The 20,439-nt window shown below is 43.6% G+C and overlaps 1 protein-coding gene and 1 pseudogene across 3 annotated transcripts; one reads left to right on the top strand and one right to left on the bottom strand.

The window, feature by feature from the left end:
* Positions 1–813: 813 nt before the first annotated feature.
* On the bottom strand, positions 814–9,436 carry LOC129376695 (uncharacterized). 3 transcript variants are annotated; one of them, XM_055056280.1, is made up of 3 exons: positions 9,064–9,436; positions 7,826–8,152; positions 814–1,663 (listed from the first exon to the last, which is right to left on the bottom strand). In XM_055056280.1, the coding sequence occupies exon 3, from the start codon at positions 1,597–1,599 to the stop codon at positions 856–858; it is 744 nt and encodes a 247-aa protein (XP_054912255.1). In that variant the 5' UTR covers positions 1,600–1,663; positions 7,826–8,152; positions 9,064–9,436; the 3' UTR covers positions 814–855. The 3 variants fall into 3 exon arrangements, with proteins under 3 accessions (XP_054912255.1, XP_054912257.1, XP_054912256.1); XM_055056282.1 differs by lacking the exon at positions 9,064–9,436 and adding an exon at positions 8,423–8,507; XM_055056281.1 differs by lacking the exon at positions 9,064–9,436 and having other exon boundaries at positions 7,826–8,409.
* Positions 8,411–20,194, top strand: LOC129376515 (V-set domain-containing T-cell activation inhibitor 1-like; annotated as a pseudogene).
* Positions 20,195–20,439: the final 245 nt, after the last annotated feature.

Below are 20,439 nucleotides of genomic sequence, written 5' to 3'. Positions count from 1 at the left end.
TGAGGACGGGATTGGATCTGGAGGACAGGATTGGACATTTCTGCAGTTTAATGTGATCCTGGTTTCTTTATTATTCTCAGTGTTTCATTTTGGTTCCATCAGGCTTGTTCCTGTTTCTGTTTAGTTCTCATCAGTGATTCTAGTTACTTTAGTTTTATTATGTTTCATAGCTTTACTGCTCTCTCTCTCGCCCACTGTGCCTCTCTCTCTCCCCCTCACACCTGTAACCAGCTAACTGGTTTCCATTCAGTCTCCCAGTACTTAGTCTCTCTTTCTCAGTCACTCCCTGCTGGTTCCTTGTTTCTTCTTCTGCATCGTTTTGTATCATCTGGATTCTTTTGTCAGGATTATTTTTGTTTGACTTTCTGTGTTTCTGTCACTTTTTCATTAAATCCTCAAAATCCATTTGTTACCTTGGTTTCTTTGCTTTGGGTCCAAACCACTAAATTTGACAGGATGCAGGAGGGAGATGCGGTGGTGCCCCCTAGTGGGCGGTGCTGATATTGCAACAATAATATCAGCAAATATTGAGTATATAATACTGAATAGTTGCTGTTTTTTATTTTCTATGTTGTGTTCAGACAGTCTCATGTTTACAGCAGAAATCACATTATTATATGGAATCATATTGTTTATATTTGGCTCAATCTTTCAAACTGTAATGTAAAAATGTGAAGGAGATAAACTATAATACAGACACTTATCAATCTGACATCTGGCCATATATATATATATATATATATATATATATATATATATATATATATTATATATATATATATATATATATATATAAAAAAAAAAATTCCCTTCTCACCCACCGCGGGTGGTTCTTATCCTCTGAGCTCGGGTCCTCTACCAGAGGCCTGGGAGCTTGAGGGTCCTGCAGTATCTTGTGCCAAGGACTGCTGCACATTTCTGGACTGAGATGTCTGATGTTGTTCCTGGGATCTGTTGGAGCCACTGCTCCAGTTTGGGGGTTACTGCCCCGAGGGCCCCGATGACCACAGGCACCACTGTGGTCTTCACCTTCCAGGCCCTCTCCAGTTCTTCCCTGAGGCCCTGGTATTTCTCTAGTTTCTCGTGCTCCTTTTTCCTGATGTTGCAATCACTTGGTATTGCTACATCTACCACAACGGCTTTCCTCTGTTGTTTATCCACTACGACAATGTCTGGTTGGTTCGCCATTACCATTTTGTCTGTCTGGATCTGGAAGTCCCACAGGATCTTAGCTCTGGCGTTCTCCACCACCTTTGGGGGTGTTTCCCACTTTGATCTTGGGGTTTCCAGTCCATATTCTGCACAGATGTTTCTGTACACTATGCCTGCCACTTGATTATGTCGCTCCATGTACGCTTTCCCTGCCAGTATCTTGCACCCTGCTGTGATGTGCTGGACTGTCTCAGGGGCCTCCTTGCACAACCTACACCTTGGGTCTTGTCTGGTGTGGTAGATCTGGGCCTCTATTGCTCTGGTGTTAAGGGCCTGTTCCTGGGCGGCCAGGATGAGGGCCTCTGTGCTGTCCTTGAGTCCAGCTTTTTCCAGCCATTGATAGGATTTACTGATATCAGCCACTTGGGTTATTTGCTGGTGGTACATCCCATGTAGGGGTTTGTCCTCCCATGATGGTATCTCTGGCACCTCGACCTCCGTTCCCTGTTGTCTGAGACAACAATCAATCTGATTTATCAGATTCAATTCAATTTATCAATCTGACATCTGGCCATATATATATTATATATATATATATATATATATATATATATATATATATATAAAAAATTCCCTTCTCACCCACCACGGGTGGTTCTTATCCTCTGAGCTCGGGTCCTCTACCAGAGGCCTGGGAGCTTGAGGGTCCTGCAGTATCTTGGCTGTGCCAAGGACTGCACATTTCTGGACTGAGATGTCTGATGTTGTTCCTGGGATCTGTTGTAGCCACTGCTCCAGTTTGGGGGTTACTGCCCGAGGGCCCCGATGACCACAGGCACCACTGTGGTCTTCACCTTCCAGGCCCTCTCCAGTTTTCTTCCCTGAGGCCCTGGTATTTCTCCAGTTTCTCATGCTCCTTTTTCCTGATGTTGCAATCACTTGGTATTGCTACATCAACCACAACGGCTTTCCTCTGATGTTTATCCACTACGACAATGTCTGGTTGGTTCGCCATTACCATTTTGTCTGTCTGGATCTGGAAGTCCCACAGGATCTTAGCTCTGGTGTTCTCCACCACCTTTGGGGGTGTTTCCCACTTTGATCTCGGGGTTTCCAGTCCATATTCTGCACAGATGTTTCTGTACACTATGCCTGCCACTTGGTTATGTCGCTCCATGTACGCTTTCCCTGCCAGTATCTTGCACCCTGCTGTTATGTGCTGGACTGTCTCAGGGGCCTCCTTGCACAACCTACACCTTGGGTCTTGTCTGGTGTGGTAGATCTGGGCCTCTATTGCTCTGGTGTTTAGGGCCTGTTCCTGGGCGGCCAGGATGAGGGCCTCTGTGCTGTCCTTGAGTCCAGCTTTTTCCAGCCATTGGTAGGATTTACTGATATCAGCCACTTGGGTTATTTGCTGGTGGTACATCCCATGTAGGGGCTTGTCCTCCCATGATGGTATCTCTGGCACCTCAACCTCTGTTCCCTGTTGTCTGAGACATTCACTGAGCACATTGTCTGTTGAGGCTTTGTCCCTGATGTATTTATGGATCTTAGTTGTTTCGTCCTGGACAGTGGTTCTCACACTCACTAGTCCTCTGCCTCCTTCCTTGCGGCTCGTGTACAGTCTCAGGGTGCTGGATTTGGGGTGGAACCCTCCATGCATGGTTAGTAGCTTTCTAGTCTTAATATCTGTGGCTTTTATCTCCTCCTTTGGCCAGCTAATTATTCCAGCAGGGTATCTGATTACTGGCAGGGCATAGCTGTTTATCGCACGGATTTTGTTCTTGCCATTGAGCTGGCTTCTCAGGACTTGCCTTATTCGTTGGAGGTATTTAGCTGTGGCTCCTTTCCTTGTGGCCTCATCGAGGTTGCCATTGCTTGTGGTATACCCAGGTACTTGTAACTGTCCTCTATGTCTGCTATTGTTCCTTGTGGGAGTGAGACTCCTTCTGTGCGGATCACCTTCCCCCTCTTTGTGATCAGCCGACCACTTCTCTAGTCCGAATGACATCCCAATGTCAGTGCTGTAGATCCTGGTGGTGTGGATCAGTGAGTCGATGTCTCGCTCACTCTTGGCATACAGCTTGATGTCATCCATGTAGAGGAGGTGACTGATGTTGGCCCCATTTTTGAGTCGGTATCCGTAGCCAGTCTTGTTGATAATTTGGCTGAGGGGGTTCAGGCCTATGCAGAACAGTAGCGGGGACAGAGCATCTCCTTGGTATATGCCACATTTGATGGACACTTGTGCAAGTGGTTTGCAGTTGGCTTCAAGCGTGGTTTTCCACAGCTTCATCGAGTTTGCAATGAAGGCTCTCAGAATCCTGTTGATGTTATACATCTCTAGGCATTCAATGATCCAAGTATGCGGCATTGAGTTATAGGCTTTCTTGTAATCGATCCAAGCCATGCACAGGTTGGTGTGTCGGGTTTTGCAGTCTCGGGCAACTGTGCGGTCTACGAGGAGTTGGTGTTTGGCTCCTCTGGTATTTACACCGATACCCTTCTGTGCCGTGCTCATGTGTTTATCCATGTGTTTGCTTATCTTGGCCGCTATGATGCCTGACATGAGCTTCCAGGTTGTGGAGAGGCAGGTTATTGGTCGGTAGTTGGGTGGGACTGGACCCTTTGATGGATCCTTCTGGATTAGGATTGTCCGCCCTTCAGTTAACCATTCAGGGTGAGTCCCACTTTGTAGCAGCTGGTTCATTTGGGCCAGTCGCTCATGGAGAGCAGTGAGTTTCTTTAGCCAGTAGGCATGGATCATGTCAGGCCCTGGTGCTGTCCAGTTTTTCATGCCTGAGACTCTTTCTTGAACATCTGTCGCAGTGATGGTTACCGGGGCTTGCTCAGGGAGGTTGCTGTGGTCCTCTCGTAGAGAGATCAGCCACTGTGCATTGCTGTTGTGGGACGCCTCCCTTTCCCATATGCCTTTCCAGTATTGTTCAGTCTCCAGCCTTGGTGGGTCTGCTCTGTTGTTATTACCCTGCCATTGAGAGTACACCTTAGCTGGTTGAGTGGAGAAGAGCCGGTTAATCCTTCTGGATTCATTTGTGTATCTCTTTAGGCGGCTGGCCAAGGCTTGGAGCCTCTGTTTGGCAGTTTCAAGTGCTTCAGGTATGGGCATCTGCCTGTACTTTCTGGGTACTGGTCTTTTTCATTGTACCCTTGTGGAGCTCTGACAGTTGGCTCACTTCCCTCCTTGTTACCTTGATTTTAGCCTCTAACCGTCTTTTCCATGGTGGGTATTGGGTCTCATGGTTGCTCTTATAGCCAAGTATCTCAAGGATCACTGATGCTGAGTTGTAGATCAGCTCATTGGTTTCTGTTATGGTGTTGGTAGGGATCGTTCTCAATGCTGCATTCACAATCTCAATGAGACTTTCTGATGATACTTCACTCAGCCGTTGTAATTGGCGCCGGGGAGGCCTGGTTGTCATTCGGGTCATGATTCTCTCTCTCAGGTCAGCAGCTGTCTCGTTCAGCTCTGTTTCGCTCATTGGGGCCGTGTATCCCCTCACTGGGTGGGGACTTGTAGTTAAGTCCCCACAGTCCTGACATCCGGGTTCCTCCCTTTTGCCGTAGCATTTGTGTTGTATCTCGTCAATCTCAAGTTGTGATAGCAGTTGCCGTTTGCGGATGTTGGAACACTGAGCTACTAGTTTTTTAGCGCTTAGTGTTGACTGGGGATGTCGAAGTAACCATTCCTTCCCCAGTCTTTGCATGTAACCCCTCTGACTAGGGTTACTTGAGTAGTAGCATTCCAACAGATCCACATTTTCATCTCTCGCCCATTTCCGTCTTGTTCCAGTAGCCCATTTGTCATCAAGGTGCTCTGGTTCCCCAACACCTGACGCAGACCTTGTTTGGCCGGGCGACGTCTGAGCCGGCATGTTATGCAACTTAGTATCTCTCATGGTATGAGGTAGGCAGTAGCTTGAAGGGTCTTGCCTAAGGACCCAGACTGGATTCGAACCCTGCCCTCTCGGGTGATATACTGATGCCTTATGTATTCATATATATATATATATATATATATATATATATATATATATATATATATATATATATATATATATATATATATAATATATATATATATAAATATCCTGCAGCCAAATTATCAACAAGACTGGCTACGGATACCGACTCAAAATGGGGCCAACATCAGTCACCTACTCTACATGGATGACATCAAGCTGTACGCCAAGAGTGAGCGAGACATCGACTCACTGATCCACACCACCAGGATCTACAGCACTGACATTGGGATGTCATTCGGACTAGAGAAGTGTGGTCGGCTGATCACAAAGAGGGGGAAGGTCATCCGCACAGAAGGAGTCTCACTCCCACAAGGAACAATAGCAGACATAGAGGACAGTTACAAGTACCTAGGTATACCACAAGCAAATGGCAACCTCGATGAGGCCACAAGGAAAGGAGCCACAGCTAAATACCTCCAACGAATAAGGCAAGTCCTGAGAAGCCAGCTCAATGGCAAGAACAAAATCCGTGCGATAAACAGCTATGCCCTGCCAGTAATCAGATACCCTGCTGGAATAATTAGCTGGCCAAAGGAGGAGATAAAAGCCACAGATATTAAGACCAGAAAGCTACTAACCATGCATGGAGGGTTCCATCCCAAATCCAGCACCCTGAGACTGTACACGAGCCGCAAGGACGGAGGCAGAGGACTAGTGAGTGTGAGAACCACTGTCCAGGACGAAACAACTAAGATCCATAATACATCAGGGACAAAGCCTCAACAGACAATGTGCTCAGTGAATGTCTCAGACAACAGGGAACGGAGGTTGAGGTGCCAGAGATACCATCATGGGAGGACAAGCCCCTACATGGGATGTACCACCAGCAAATAACCCAAGTGGCTGATATCAGTAAATCCTACCAATGGCTGGAAAAAGCTGGACTCAAGGACAGCACAGAGGCCCTCATCCTGGCCGCCCAGGAACAGGCCCTAAACACCAGAGCAATAGAGGCCCAGATCTACCACACCAGACAAGACCCAAGGTGTAGGTTGTGCAAGGAGGCCCCTGAGACAGTCCAGCACATCACAGCAGGGTGCAAGATACTGGCAGGGAAAGCGTACATGGAGCGACATAACCAAGTGGCAGGCATAGTGTACAGAAACATCTGTGCAGAATATGGACTGGAAACCCCGAGATCAAAGTGGGAAACACCCCCAAAGGTGGTGGAGAACGCCAGAGCTAAGATCCTGTGGGACTTCCAGATCCAGACAGACAAAATGGTAATGGCAAACCAACCAGACATTGTCGTAGTGGATAAACAACAGAGGAAAGCCGTTGTGGTAGATGTAGCAATACCAAGTGATTGCAACATCAGGAAAAAGGAGAAACTGGAGAAATACCAGGGCCTCAGGGAAGAACTGGAGAGGGCCTGGAAGGTGAAGACCACAGTGGTGCCTGTGGTCATCGGGGCCCTCGGGGCAGTAACCCCCAAACTGGAGCAGTGGCTACAACAGATCCCAGGAACAACATCAGACATCTCAGTCCAGAAATGTGCAGCAGTCCTTGGCACAAGATACTGCAGGACCCTCAAGCTCCCAGGCCTCTGGTAGAGGACCCGAGCTCAGAGGATAAGAACCTCTGAGCTCGGTGGGTGAGAAGGGAATTTTTATATATATATATATATATATATTATATATATATTAATATATATATATATATATTATATATATATATATATATATATATATGTTTCTGATGTTTGGCCTCAATTCCTTCCTGAATGGTTGAGAAATGTTTTCATCTCCATGACAACCATTCAGTTGTGCAAAACACTTCTAGCCTCACTGACCTGCCCCCCCCCTCCCCCCCCCAAGACTTTGGCACTCAGCTCCTTCAGACTAGCCAGCAGCAATTAGCAAACAACTGCTGAGCTCATGATAGGAGTAACGCTGGTTAACTTTAAGGATTGATAGAGAAGCGATGATCACTGTGATGACTTCCTGAAGGCGGAGTTTCAGACAGAGCAACATGTTCTTAAAGAGGCAGAGTCCAAATCCGTCTGGAAATGAAGCTGCAGGAGAGAAGCAGCAGCTTAAAGATATGAAAACAGCAGAACAGAAGGAAACTGAGACCGGTTCTGGTTCTGTTCTGGTTCTGTTCTGGTTCTGCTGCTCCATTTGTTCATGTTTTGGTCATTTGTTTGTGTTGAATAAAAACTAAAGTTTGATTGAAATATGACACAAATATCAGAAAGTTTTCCTCTGTAACAATAAAATGCATTAATTAGTAAAGTTTAGAGCTTTTCATAAAGTCTGAATGCAAAAGGATCTTTTAACATAAAAATATTCATATCTGCCAAGTTGCACTAAAAATAAGACGTAACAGATGATAACGAGTCAGGAACCAAAGATTCGGCTCCTTTCAGAGAGCCGAGCCACGAGAGCCGGCTCTCTGAAAGGAGCCGAACTTCCCTCAGTCTGGACTTCCGCACTCTGTGGAGACTCACATGGATTATTGATCGGAACAGAAGATATTGGCGATTTAAGCCCAGCAAACAGTAAATGCAGTGAAGTTTAGTGTTTCCAGTTGGACTTGTTGTGTTTTGCTGTTATTTTAAGACATTTTCTGGTAAAGAAGCAGCGAACATAAAACTGTCGGCCAGAGAAACCAGGAAATGAATTCTTTACCTTGTTCTCCATTTCTATTGACTTTGGTGATGATCGACATCTCAGCCATTTCTCCAGGCGAGTTTCTGCAGGAATGATTTCATTTCAGTGATTCTGACAGAATGTTTTCTGATCTCGTTGTTCAGTCAATGATCCGGTTCGTTGGTTTCCAGAACCAGGAAACGTTTTGGTCAAAACACGACGTTGATCTGGATCATGATCAGAATCTGAATTATGTCTGTTTAGGACGGACATTGTCTGGTTTCATGGATCCCGTCTTCCAGGGCCGTGGCTACATCTTTCTGTCCCCTGAGCCCAAATGCATGTTGGGGCCCCTCGCCCTGAAACCTGCAATAATACAGAATTTATTTGTGAATTTTGCTTCATTAAGTCACATGGTCTGTATGTAAATATAATTTAGTATATTAAATTTGAGAGAATTTGTGTTTGTGGGACGATAACTGCTGAGTCATGCAGTTACCTAAAAAAAGTAATAATTATATTGTCATGTTTATTATTATCGCAGTATCCAACATGTCCATATCATAATGTGACGTCTTTAAAACATCTCTACTCTTATGTAAAAGGCTGCATATGTAATAATAAATGACCTTTAACCTCTGCTGTGTTTCCTCTCTTGCAGATCAGACAAACATCACAGCTGAAGCTGGACAGGACACATTTCTGCCCTGCAGATCTCCTGATCATAAACCTGTTATTGCTGTAGAGTGGGTTAGACCTGATCTGGGATCAGAATATGTTCTTCTGTATAGAAATGATCAGCTTGATCTAGAAAACCAGCATGTGATGTTTAAGGACCGAGTGGATCTGCAGGACAGACGGATGAAGGACGGAAACGTGTCTCTGGTTCTGAGGAACGTGACGACTGATGACAGAGGAGCATACGAGTGTCGAATCGTCCCGACAAACAGCTGGATGGAGACCATCATCATCATCAACCTGCATGTTCTTCATCCTCCAGGTGAGTCGATGTTTCATCATGTTTGTGTTGATGCATCATGGGGCCCTGAAGGCCCCGTCAGTCCAGCCAGGACTGATTTAGTGACAGAGAGTCAAGGAGACCCTGACATTAGAGATGAACCTCAGCAAGGCTTTAATCACAACACCGTTAGCATGCTAACAGCTCAGCTAGCACTGCAACATCCAGGGTCCCAAACCCACAGGATATGTCTGAATCTCAAGGTATCTGATTACCCACAATGCATTGCTGACCATGATGTGTTGTGGACCTTCCTTACTGGCTGCAGGTGTTTCTTTGCTGTCCTTGTTGTCTCTTTGTGTCTCCATCTGCCTGCATAGTTCAGTTTCTGTCCTCTGCTGTCCTCTGAGTGAATCACCTGCTCTGTGTTTGTCTCCATCCAGCATCGTTTCTCCAGACCGAATGACGTTTTCATGCCTTTGCAGTAGATCAGATGTTAGCTTACAGCTGTAGAGACAGTGTCTGATAGTGACCCCAGGTCTGAGGGGTCACTATTGATGATCAGGTGATTATTGGGCTGAACAGATCAACTGTTTGGTATTTTCAACATTAGCTGGAGGTTTTGGTGCAAATGGCCTCCAGAGTTGCTGTATTGATGGATTTACTATGAAGGTCAGAGTTCAGACTGTTGAGCTGCAGCTGCACCAGGATCCATGTTTCTATCATTATTCTGGTTCTGATGAGTCCAGGAAAGCAGAGATTGGTTTTACTGGTTTCCAGTCTCAGATGACTGGCTGCTTTATCACAATGCCTTTCTGTACCGACCATGGATTGACCCTTGACCTCTAATCTCAGCCGCTATGATGCAGAACAGAGCCGTCATGTTGAATGTATAAATGTTTTCATGCTGGGCCCGGATCTGTCCAGGCTGATCCACGGATCAGAACATCAGGGAGTCGAGTTACAAACTAAATGCTGCATTTGATGCAAACTGCAGAGTTTGGAGGAGCCATGTTGGGACGACTTCCTGAAGGCGGAGCTTCAGAGGGAGCAGGAGGTCTTAAAGAGACAGAGGCCCAATTTCTAGGAGTTTAATTAAATCTATTTTAAGTTATAATTGATCAGAAGTGAAGGTAACATAGTGACTTGATTGTGCTATAAATGACAATATAACTAGATAATACATAATAATACTGACTTTAATGCAAAGTAAATATCACTTCTTATGATGCAGAAGTTTTATTTTAACTGAGTTAAATGCATTTTCAGCCTGTCAGATAAACTAGGAACCAGAGCGACTCGCTGCTGCAACATGTCACAGCAGGAACAGAGCAGTTCCCAGCTTGTCCTGGAGGAGGCGCTGTTCTGACCCAGTGATCCGGTGAACGGATCCGGAAGCGGGTCACTGATCCGAGAGGCTCGGTTCACTCAGATGAACGTTCTTCTCATAGTTCCGCTCCTCCTTCTTCCTGTTTTCACTCGCAGCTCGTGGATCATCGCTGTTTGTGAATATTTGGTATTTTATTGATTATTGGCCGAATATCAGCAAATCTAATCAGGTTTAATGTTTAAAGTGAATCCGCTGCCGTGTTAGTGTTTCTATATAATGTGGCGATCAGAGAAATAGATGAAACTACGGAACCCGGAAATGGATCCTCGACCAGAAACTTCATTGTTTTCAGCCCTGAACTTCATCATCATCATCTTCATCTCATCTGCAGCTGCAGGCGAGTTTCTGGAGGAAAAACTAAGATTGAAAGATTTTTAGATCCAGCGATAGTTACAGTGATGCTGTCCTCGTGTTCACATGGTGATCATGGTTATTGATTACGGTACCGGTTCGGCTCAGTCAAAACTCGACCATCCAGTGATACCAGCAGCAGAACCGTCTGAGTAAAGCCTGTTGAAGCCTTAAGACCCATAGAGACCCAGACCGTCTGGTTCTGGTTCTGATTCTTTGACTATTCACCATGAAACATCAACATTAAATAACTTCCAAAGATCACAGCTGCACCAGACTTCCTGTATCTCTCTACAACAGTTCTGATCACATTTACATGGTCACTTGATGACGTCATCTTAGCCCCGCCCACTTTTAACAGGCAGTAACCAGTTTTTCCTGCTGTGTTTCACTGATATTCTATCATTTTTATGGGTTTCATCATGTTAATACTGACTTACAATGATAAGATGATGGACTCTGTGAATTCTGGCTGCTGACTGAACTGCAGTGGGGTGTAGAAATGATGAACTGCAGTCCCTCGCCATGTGCATACGATCGGCTCTTAATGACGTGAATCATCTGACTGGCACCAAACTGGATATGTATGACCTTTGTTGACCTCTAAAGACCCCAACAGCATAGAAATGTAATTTGACTCCACTGCGCCCCCTAGGTTAATCCATCAGCTGTATCTCCTCGCTTTGTCAGCTGATTGGCTCCAGATCTTTTGTGCGTCGTTGGGCAGCGCCGCCAAACGTATTGATGCGCATCGCCTGTCAGACGGGCGCAGAAACAGATTCAACAGGCTGAACATAGGATTGTTTCTAGTGTGTTTCTGCTTTTTATTGATCATTTTAATGTGTTGATCACAGTCTAGTGCTGCTTCATGTAAAACATGTTTTGTCTACAACAGTAAAATAATTCAGTAGTTTCTTCCTGGTCCTGTCAGCTATCGCTCTCACAGCATTCTGGGATATGTAGTCCTTTCTGCTCTGTGTGGATAAATGAAGACCTTCATGTTATGGTCTTTGTAGCATCAATGTTCTGATGTTAAAGGTTCCTTTGCTAAGTCAATAAATGACCTTTAACCTCTGCTCTGTTTCCTCTCTTGCAGATCAGACAAACATCACAGCTGAAGCTGGACAGGACACATTTCTGCCCTGCAGATCTCCTGATCATAAACCTGTTGCTTTCGTAGAGTGGAGCAGATCTGATCTGGGATCAGAATATGTTCTTCTGTACAGAAATGATCAGCTTGATCTAGAAAACCAGCATGTGATGTTAAGGACCGAGTGGATCTGCAGGACAGACGGATGAAGGACGGAAACGTGTCTCTGGTTCTGAGGAACGTGACGACTGATGACAGAGGAGCATACGAGTGTCGAATCATTCAGACAGAAACAAACAGCAGGAGGAAGACCATCATCATCATCAACCTGGATGTGACGCCTCCAGGTGAGTCGATGTTCGTTTGTCTCAGATTTCAGCAGTGAGCGTCTGAGAGATAAACTCATCTTGGAAGACAGTCTGGCTTTCTGCTACAGAAATAGATATTAACTTAAATATATCACCATGATGTTCTCTGTCTCGGACATTAAAGACTCTGGATTTATTTCAGGACTTAGTCTGGTTGTTTCCTTTCTGTTCAGATCATTTGATTCAATTCTCACTAATGACTCAATCTGGATTTTCTTTCTTTGACTTGAATTTCTTTTTCATTTCAATCAATGAACAGAAGAAGTTATGATGGGTGATTTTCTGTGCTGGTTTTGTTCTCTATGATGGTTTTCAGTAAAATCATTTCTGATGAATATTATTATCTGATGTTCACCAGTCTGTCCAGCAGGGGGCGTCCTTCCTTTAACAGCAGCATTAATATGGAGAACAACTTGTCATAGTGATGTCATATGACCTCATATGACCTCTCTGTGATGACCCTGATAGTCCACAGGGACCGAGAAGCTCTAACCCAGAGAAGATCATCGGAACCAGAACCAGTTGGAGTTGAGGTCCATTCAACTCCAACTGGTTCTGGTTCTGATGATCTACATCTCTTGTAATTGGCTCTTCTAATGTGTGAAACACAATGAAAGAGCCAACATGAAGTTCCACTCAACTCAGTCTGAATTGAAATTTTTTCTGCTCAACATTTTTAAATTATTTTTACCATCTGTTAAACTAACAGATGTGAACAAATCCCATCATCCAGTGACTCCAGTCCTCCAACACACCCTGAAAGGGACAAGTAAAGGATGGAGGATAATAATTCCTGAGAAACGAGCAAAAATCAGGGAGGCTTAATAATGTGAGCTTGGAGCAGCAATCAGAGAACCAAGGACTGATGGAACCAAGAAACTGATAGAACCAAGAACTGATAGAACCAGGAACTGATAGAACCAAGGACTGATAGAACCAAGAACTGATAGAACAACCTGATAGAACCAAGAACTGATAGAACCAGGAACTGATAGAACCAAGAACTGATAGAACCAAGGACTGACAAAACCAAGAACTGATAGAACCGACTGATAGAACCAAGAACTGATAGAACCCAGGAACTGATGGAACCAAGGACCGATAGAACCAAGAACTGATAGAACCAAGGACTGATAGAACCAAGGACTGATAGAACCAAGGACTGACAAAACCAAGAACTGATAGAACCGACTGATAGAACCAAGGACTGATAGAACAACCTGATAGAACCAAGAACTGATAGAACAACCTGATAGAACCAAGAACTGATAGAAACCAGGAACTGATAGAACCAAGAACTGATAGAACCAAGAACTGATAGAACCAAGAACTGATAGAACCAAGGACTGACAAAACCAAGAACTGATAGAACCGACTGATAGAACCAAGAACTGATAGAACCAGGAACTGATGGAACCAAGGACCGATAGAACCAAGAACTGATAGAACCAAAGACTGATAGAACCAAGGACTGATAGAACCAAGGACTGATAGAACCAAGGACCGATAGAACCAAGAACTGATAGAACCAAAGACTGATAGAACCAAGGACTGATAGAACCAAGAACTGATAGAACCAAGGACTGATAGAACCAAGGACTGATAGAACCAAGAACTGATAGAACCAAGGACTGATAGAACCAAGAACTGATAGAACCAAACACTGATAGAACCAAGAACTGATAGAACCAAGAACTGATGGAACCAAGAAACTGATAGAACCAAGGACTGATGGAACCAAGGACTGATGGAACCAAGGACTGATGGAACCAAGGACTGATAGAACCAAGAACTGACAGAACCAAGAACTGATAGAACCGACTGATAGAACCAGGAACTGATGGAACCAAGGACCGTAGAACCAAGGACTGATAGAACCAAGGACTGATAGAACCAGGAACTGATAGAACCAAGGACTGTTAGAACCAGGAACTGATGGAACCAAAGACCGATAGAACCAAGGACTGATAGAACCAAGGACTAATGGAACCAAGGACTGATAGAACCAAGGACTGATAGAACCAAGGACTGATAGAACCAAGGACTAATAGAACCAAGGACTGATGGAACCAAGGACTGATAGAACCAAGGACTGATAGAACCAAGAACTGATAGAACCAAAGACTGATAGAACCAAGGACTGATAGAACCAAGGACTGATAGAACCAAGGACTGATGGAACCAAGGACTGATAGAACCAAGAACTGATAGAACCAAAGACTGATAGAACCAAAGACTGATAGAACCAAGGACTGATAGAACCAAGGACTGATAGAACCAAGGACTGATGGAACCAAGAACTGATAGAACCAAGAACTGATAGAACCAGGAACTGATAGAACCAAGGACTGACAGAACCAAGAACTGATAGAACAACCTGATAGAACCAAGAACTGATAGAACCAGGAACTGATAGAACCAAGAACTGATGGAACCAAGAACTGATAGAACCAAGAACTGATAGAACCAAGAACTGATAGAACCAAGGACTGACAAAACCAAGAACTGATAGAACCGACTGATAGAACCAAGAACTGATAGAACCAGGAACTGATGGAACCAAGGACCGATAGAACCAAGAACTGATAGAACCAAAGACTGATAGAACCAAGGACTGATAGAACCAAGGACTGATAGAACCAAGGACCGATAGAACCAAGAACTGATAGAACCAAAGACTGATAGAACCAAGGACTGATAGAACCAAGAACTGATAGAACCAAGGACTGATAGAACCAAGGACTGATAGAACCAAGAACTGATAGAACCAAGGACTGATAGAACCAAGAACTGATAGAACCAAACACTGATAGAACCAAGAACTGATAGAACCAAGAACTGATGGAACCAAGAACTGATAGAACCAAGGACTGATGGAACCAAGGACTGATGGAACCAAGGACTGATAGAACCAAGAACTGACAGAACCAAAACTGATAGAACCGACTGATAGAACCAGGAACTGATGGAACCAAGGACCGGTAGAACCAAGGACTGATAGAACCAAGGACTGATAGAACCAGGAACTGATAGAACCAAGGACTGATAGAACCAGGAACTGATGGAACCAAAGACCGATAGAACCAAGAACTGATAGAACCAAGGACTAATGGAACCAAGGACTGATAGAACCAAGGACTGATAGAACCAAGGACTGATAGAACCAAGGACTAATAGAACCAAGGACTGATGGAACCAAGGACTGATAGAACCAAGGACTGATAGAACCAAGAACTGATAGAACCAAAGACTGATAGAACCAAGGACTGATAGAACCAAGGACTGATAGAACCAAGGACTGATGGAACCAAGGACTGATAGAACCAAGGACTGATGGAACCAAGGACTGATAGAACCAAGAACTGATAGAACCAAAGACTGATAGAACCAAAGACTGATAGAACCAAGGACTGATAGAACCAAGGACTGATAGAACCAAGGACTGATGGAACCAAGGACTGATAGAACCAAGGACTGATGGAACCAAGGACTGATAGAACCAAGAACTGATAGAACCAAGGACTGATAGAACCAAGAACTGATAGAACCAAAGACTGATAGAACCAAGGACTGATAGAACCAAGGACTGATAGAACCAAGAACTGATGGAACCAAGGACTGATAGAACCAAGGACTGATAGAACCAGGAACTGATAAAACCAAGAACTGATAGAACCAAGAACTGATAGAACCAAGGACTGATAGAACCAAAGACTGATAGAACCAAGGACTGATAGAACCAAGAACTGATAAAACCAAGAACTGATAGAACCAAGGACTGATAGAACCAAGAACTGATAGAACCAAGAACTGATTGAACCAAGGACTGATAGAACCAAAGACTGATAGAACCAAGGACTGATAGAACCAAGAACTGATAGAACCAAGAACTGATTGAACCAAGGACTGATAGAACCAAGGACTGATAGAACCAAGGACTGATAGAACCAAGGACTAATAGAACCAAGGACTGATGGAACCAAGGACTGATAGAACCAAGGACTGATAGAACCAAGAACTGATAGAACCAAAGACTGATAGAACCAAGGACTGATAGAACCAAGGACTGATGGAACCAAGGACTGATAGAACCAAGGACTGATAGAACCAAGAACTGATAGAACCAAGGACTGATAGAACCAAGAACTGATAGAACCAAAGACTGATAGAACCAAGGACTGATAGAACCAAGGACTGATAGAACCAAGAACTGATGGAACCAAGGACTGATAGAACCAAGGACTGATAGAACCAAGAACTGATAAAACCAAGAACTGATAGAACCAAAGACTGATAGAACCAAGGACTGATAGAACCAAGGACTGATGGAACCAAGGACTGATAGAACCAAGGACTGATGGAACCAAGGACTGATGGAACCAAGAACTGATAGAACCAAAGACTGATAGAACCAAGGACTGATAGAACCAAGAACTGATTGAACCAAGGACTGATAGAACCAAGAACTGATAGAACCAAAGACTGATAGAACCAAGGACTGATGGAACCAAGGACTGATAGAACCAAGGACTGATAGAACCAAAGACTGATAGAACCAAGGACTGATAGAACCAAGAACTGATAAAACCAAGAACTGATAGAACCAAGGACTGATAGAACCAAGAACTGATAGAACCAAGAACTGATTGAACCAAGGACTGATAGAACCAAGGACTGATAGAACCAAAGACTGATAGAACCAAGGACTGATAGAACCAAAGACTGATAGAACCAAGGACTGATAGAACCAAGGACTGATGGAACCAAGGACTGATAGAACCAGGGACTGATAGAACCAGGGACTGATGGAACCAGGGACTGATAGAACCAAGGACTGATAGAACCAGGGACTGATGGAACCAGGGACTGATAGAACCAAGAACTGATGGAACCAAGGACTGATAGAACCAGGGACTGATTTTGATGTATTGATACGTAACTGAGGCCCTTATGCCAACAACAACAACAACAGAGACCCTGACATTAACCTGACTGACCCACCAAAGGGAAGCAACGTTAGCATGCTAACAGCTCAGCTAACACTGCACCCTCCACAGGGTCAGGTGACCTGGACATGAGGTCATGTGACTGAGGTCAACAGAGAGGCGGCCATGACAGACAAAACCAAACCCAATAAAGTGGCCGGTCCTCCTTCAGCAGACAAACTCCCAGCTGTACTGGACCACAGGACCAGCAGAGACCAGTAATCGGATTACTGACGTCTCCCCCACTGCTGCGTCTCTCCTCTGTCTGCCAGAAGGTGGCGCTGCAGCAGGTTCCTCAACGTCCCTCAATGAACCGACGGCGTCATAAACAGAAACATCGACTCTTCATTCCTGAACAGGTGAAAACTTTTCACCAAGAGACTCTCAAGGCTGCGTCTCCTGGTGCTAACGCTAACGGCAGCAGTGACCTTTAGCTGCGTCCGTTGACCTCTGTTTAACCCCACGCCAGTTTTCATGGATGATGTCACCAGGCGGCGCCGTCCGCCATCTTGTTTCCCAGCTTTCAGTCCAGCTGCATGTAACCTGGCAGTCAGTCGTTGAACCTGCTGGTTTTTATTTAGCCTCAGAGCTAATTTCTCCTCTTTCAGCCATTTTCTCTCTTCTTGTTACAGAGTTCACCAATTTAATCCATTATTATTGATCCCATTTATTAATAGATGCTCTGCTGCCTGATCAATGGCTATTATTGATCCCATTTATTAATAGATGCCCTGCTGCCTGATCAATGACTATTATTGATCCCATTTATTAATAGATGCCCTGCTGCCTGATCAATGACTATTATTGATCCCATTTATTAATAGATGCCCTGCTGCCTTATCAATGACTATTATTGATCCCATTTATTAATAGATGCCCTGCTGCCTGATCAATGGCTATTATTGATCCCATTTATTAATAGATGCCCTGCTGCCTGATCAATGGCTATTATTGATCCCATTTATTAATAGATGCCCTGCTGCCTGATCAATGGCTATTATTGATCCCATTTATTAATAGATGCCCTGCTGCCTTATCAATGGCTATTATTGATCCCATTTATTAATAGATGCCCTGCTGGCTGATCAATGACTATTATTGATTCCATTTATTAATAGATGTCCTGCTGCCTGATCAATGGCTATTATTGATTCCATTTATTAATAGATGCCCTGCTGCTTTATCAATGACTATTATTGATCCCATTTATTAATAGATGCCCTGCTGCCTGATCAATGACTATTATTGATCCCATTTATTAATAGATGCTCTGCTGCCTGATCAATGGCTATTATTGATCCTATTTATTAATAGATGCCCTGCTGCCTGATCAATGGCTATTATTGATCCCATTTATTAATAGATGCCCTGCTGCCTGATCAATGGCTATTATTGATCCCATTTATTAATAGATGCCCTGCTGCCTGATCAATGACTATTATTGATCCTATTTATTAATAGATGCCCTGCTGCCTGATCAATGGCTATTATTAATCCCATTTTTAATAGATGCCCTGCTGCCTTATCAATGACTATTATTGATCCCATTTATTAATAGATGCCCTGCTGCCTGATCAATGGCTATTATTGATCCCATTTATAATAGATGCCCTGCTGCCTTATCAATGACTATTATTGATCCCATTTATTAATAGATGCCCTGCTGCCTGATCAATGACTATTATTGATCCCATTTATTAATAGATGCCCTGCTGCCTGATCAATGACTATTATTGATCCCATTTATTAATAGATGCCCTGCTGCTTTATCAATAAATATTGATTGTTGAACATGATAATAGCAAATCAATCTAGATTTTATAAACTTTATCAGAAAAACAACATGCTGAAATAATGAACCTTATTGATGATAACCTTCATTTTCTGCTATGATAAAGTTGAATAAAATAAATCGAGTCAATCTTCAGGCTGACAGTCAGAAAAGCTGCAGGTTGTACCAGGACTGTGTTGCCATGGTGACGTATTGAAACAGGAAGTCCAGTTTTTACATCGTTAGAAACATTTATAACGATGTTTCTAACCATGTTTGAGGTCACATGATGACCTGCAGCCATTTCTACCTGAACATCACAATAACACCTGGTTCTGTTCTGGTTCTGTTCTGGTTCTGTTCTGCAGGTGGAGCTGATGGACGGAACAGAGACGGACCTGGTTGGCTGAGTTATCTGGTGGTGATCGGAGTATTGATTGGTTTGTTGGCTTCAGTTATTATTGTTTATTTGATCTGGAAAAAACCTTCATGTTCGAGTCCAAAGTCAAGCCAGAGTTCTGGAGAACCACCTGCAGCTGAGCAGCCTTTAACGGATCAGAACCAACAGTGAGTCCAGTCTGACCTGAAGGATGATGGATCCAGAACCTTCATCCAGAACCACAGACTGACTGTTTGGATCGGCACCACAGAGAAACCCAAACTGGTACCAGCTGGTTCTGTCCTTCACCAGAACCGAACCGGGCCGTGACAGAACCACTGCAAGAACCTTTACAGAACCGTTACAGAACCTTTACAGAACCGTTACAGAACCATTTCAGAACCATTTCAGAACCAAACCGGGCTGTTACACAACCGTTACAGAACCGTTACACATCCGTTACAGAACCTTTACAGAACCGTTACTGAACCGTTAAAGAACCATTTCAGAACCCGTCCAAACCTTGGGTGTCAGGATCTGCTGATGTTTGTGACGTTTTATCTGGATTTAAAATGTTTTCTTGTATTTTTTCAGGATCTCAGTGAGAAACTAAAACTAGAAACTTGTTCCAATATTCAATAAGTTGGAATATTATTGAAACGTTCATTTAAATCAATTTAAAGTGAAACAGATGAAACGTGAGATGAATATTAATCTGACCAATAAATAACTTTTTAATGCAGAAATGTGAATTTTCAAAATATCCTTTTAATCTGATAAACAAACTTCATCTGCACATTTATTCCATCTTATTAAATATGACTGTATGTGGATTATATGTAATCAGAAACTCAACAGTTTGTGTGAAATGTTCCTCCTGAAGCATCTGAATCATTTCATTTATTATATTTCTGCTATTTATTGCAGCATTTCTCCAGTTTAACCAAAACGTTGTTTCACTGGTTTCACTGGTTTCACTGGTTTCACTGGTTCAGTGTCTGATCCTGTTGCTGTTACTTCAAGCTGCTTCAGTCTGACTCTGAGTTTTCATGTCATTAGTAACATTTCATTTCATGTTCATCTTATGGAGTCAAACAATAAACTGATAAATTCACAGTTTGGATCTGTGAAGGTTTTATTCGTATTAAATGATGTTCCTTTATGTATTATATAAATGTAATGTTTTTTGTATCAAGGAGTTTTTCTGTGCAGCTGCAAACGGTGAACAAACTAATGAACCAAGATGTGTCTACTGCAGTAAGTTTCCAGGGTTGCTGAACTTCCCCAGACAGTTATTTGGGAACTTGCTGTTTTTCCCGTGGCCTTCCCTGCATGGAGATAGAGTGTTTAGTTTTCACCTC

The sequence above is a fragment of the Poeciliopsis prolifica genome, unplaced genomic scaffold, assembly GCF_027474105.1.
Source record: "Poeciliopsis prolifica strain line A6 unplaced genomic scaffold, Auburn_PproV2 SCAFFOLD044, whole genome shotgun sequence".
Lineage (NCBI taxonomy): Eukaryota > Metazoa > Chordata > Actinopteri > Cyprinodontiformes > Poeciliidae > Poeciliopsis > Poeciliopsis prolifica.
Note: the sequence above shows the minus strand (reverse complement) of the source record. Positions and strands in the feature narration are given on the sequence as shown.

Bases quoted from the DNA above. Each gene is read 5' to 3' on its own strand.
- LOC129376695 (XM_055056280.1), bottom strand. From the start codon at position 1,599: ATGTACCACCAGCAAATAACCCAAGTGGCTGATATCAGTAAATCCTAT.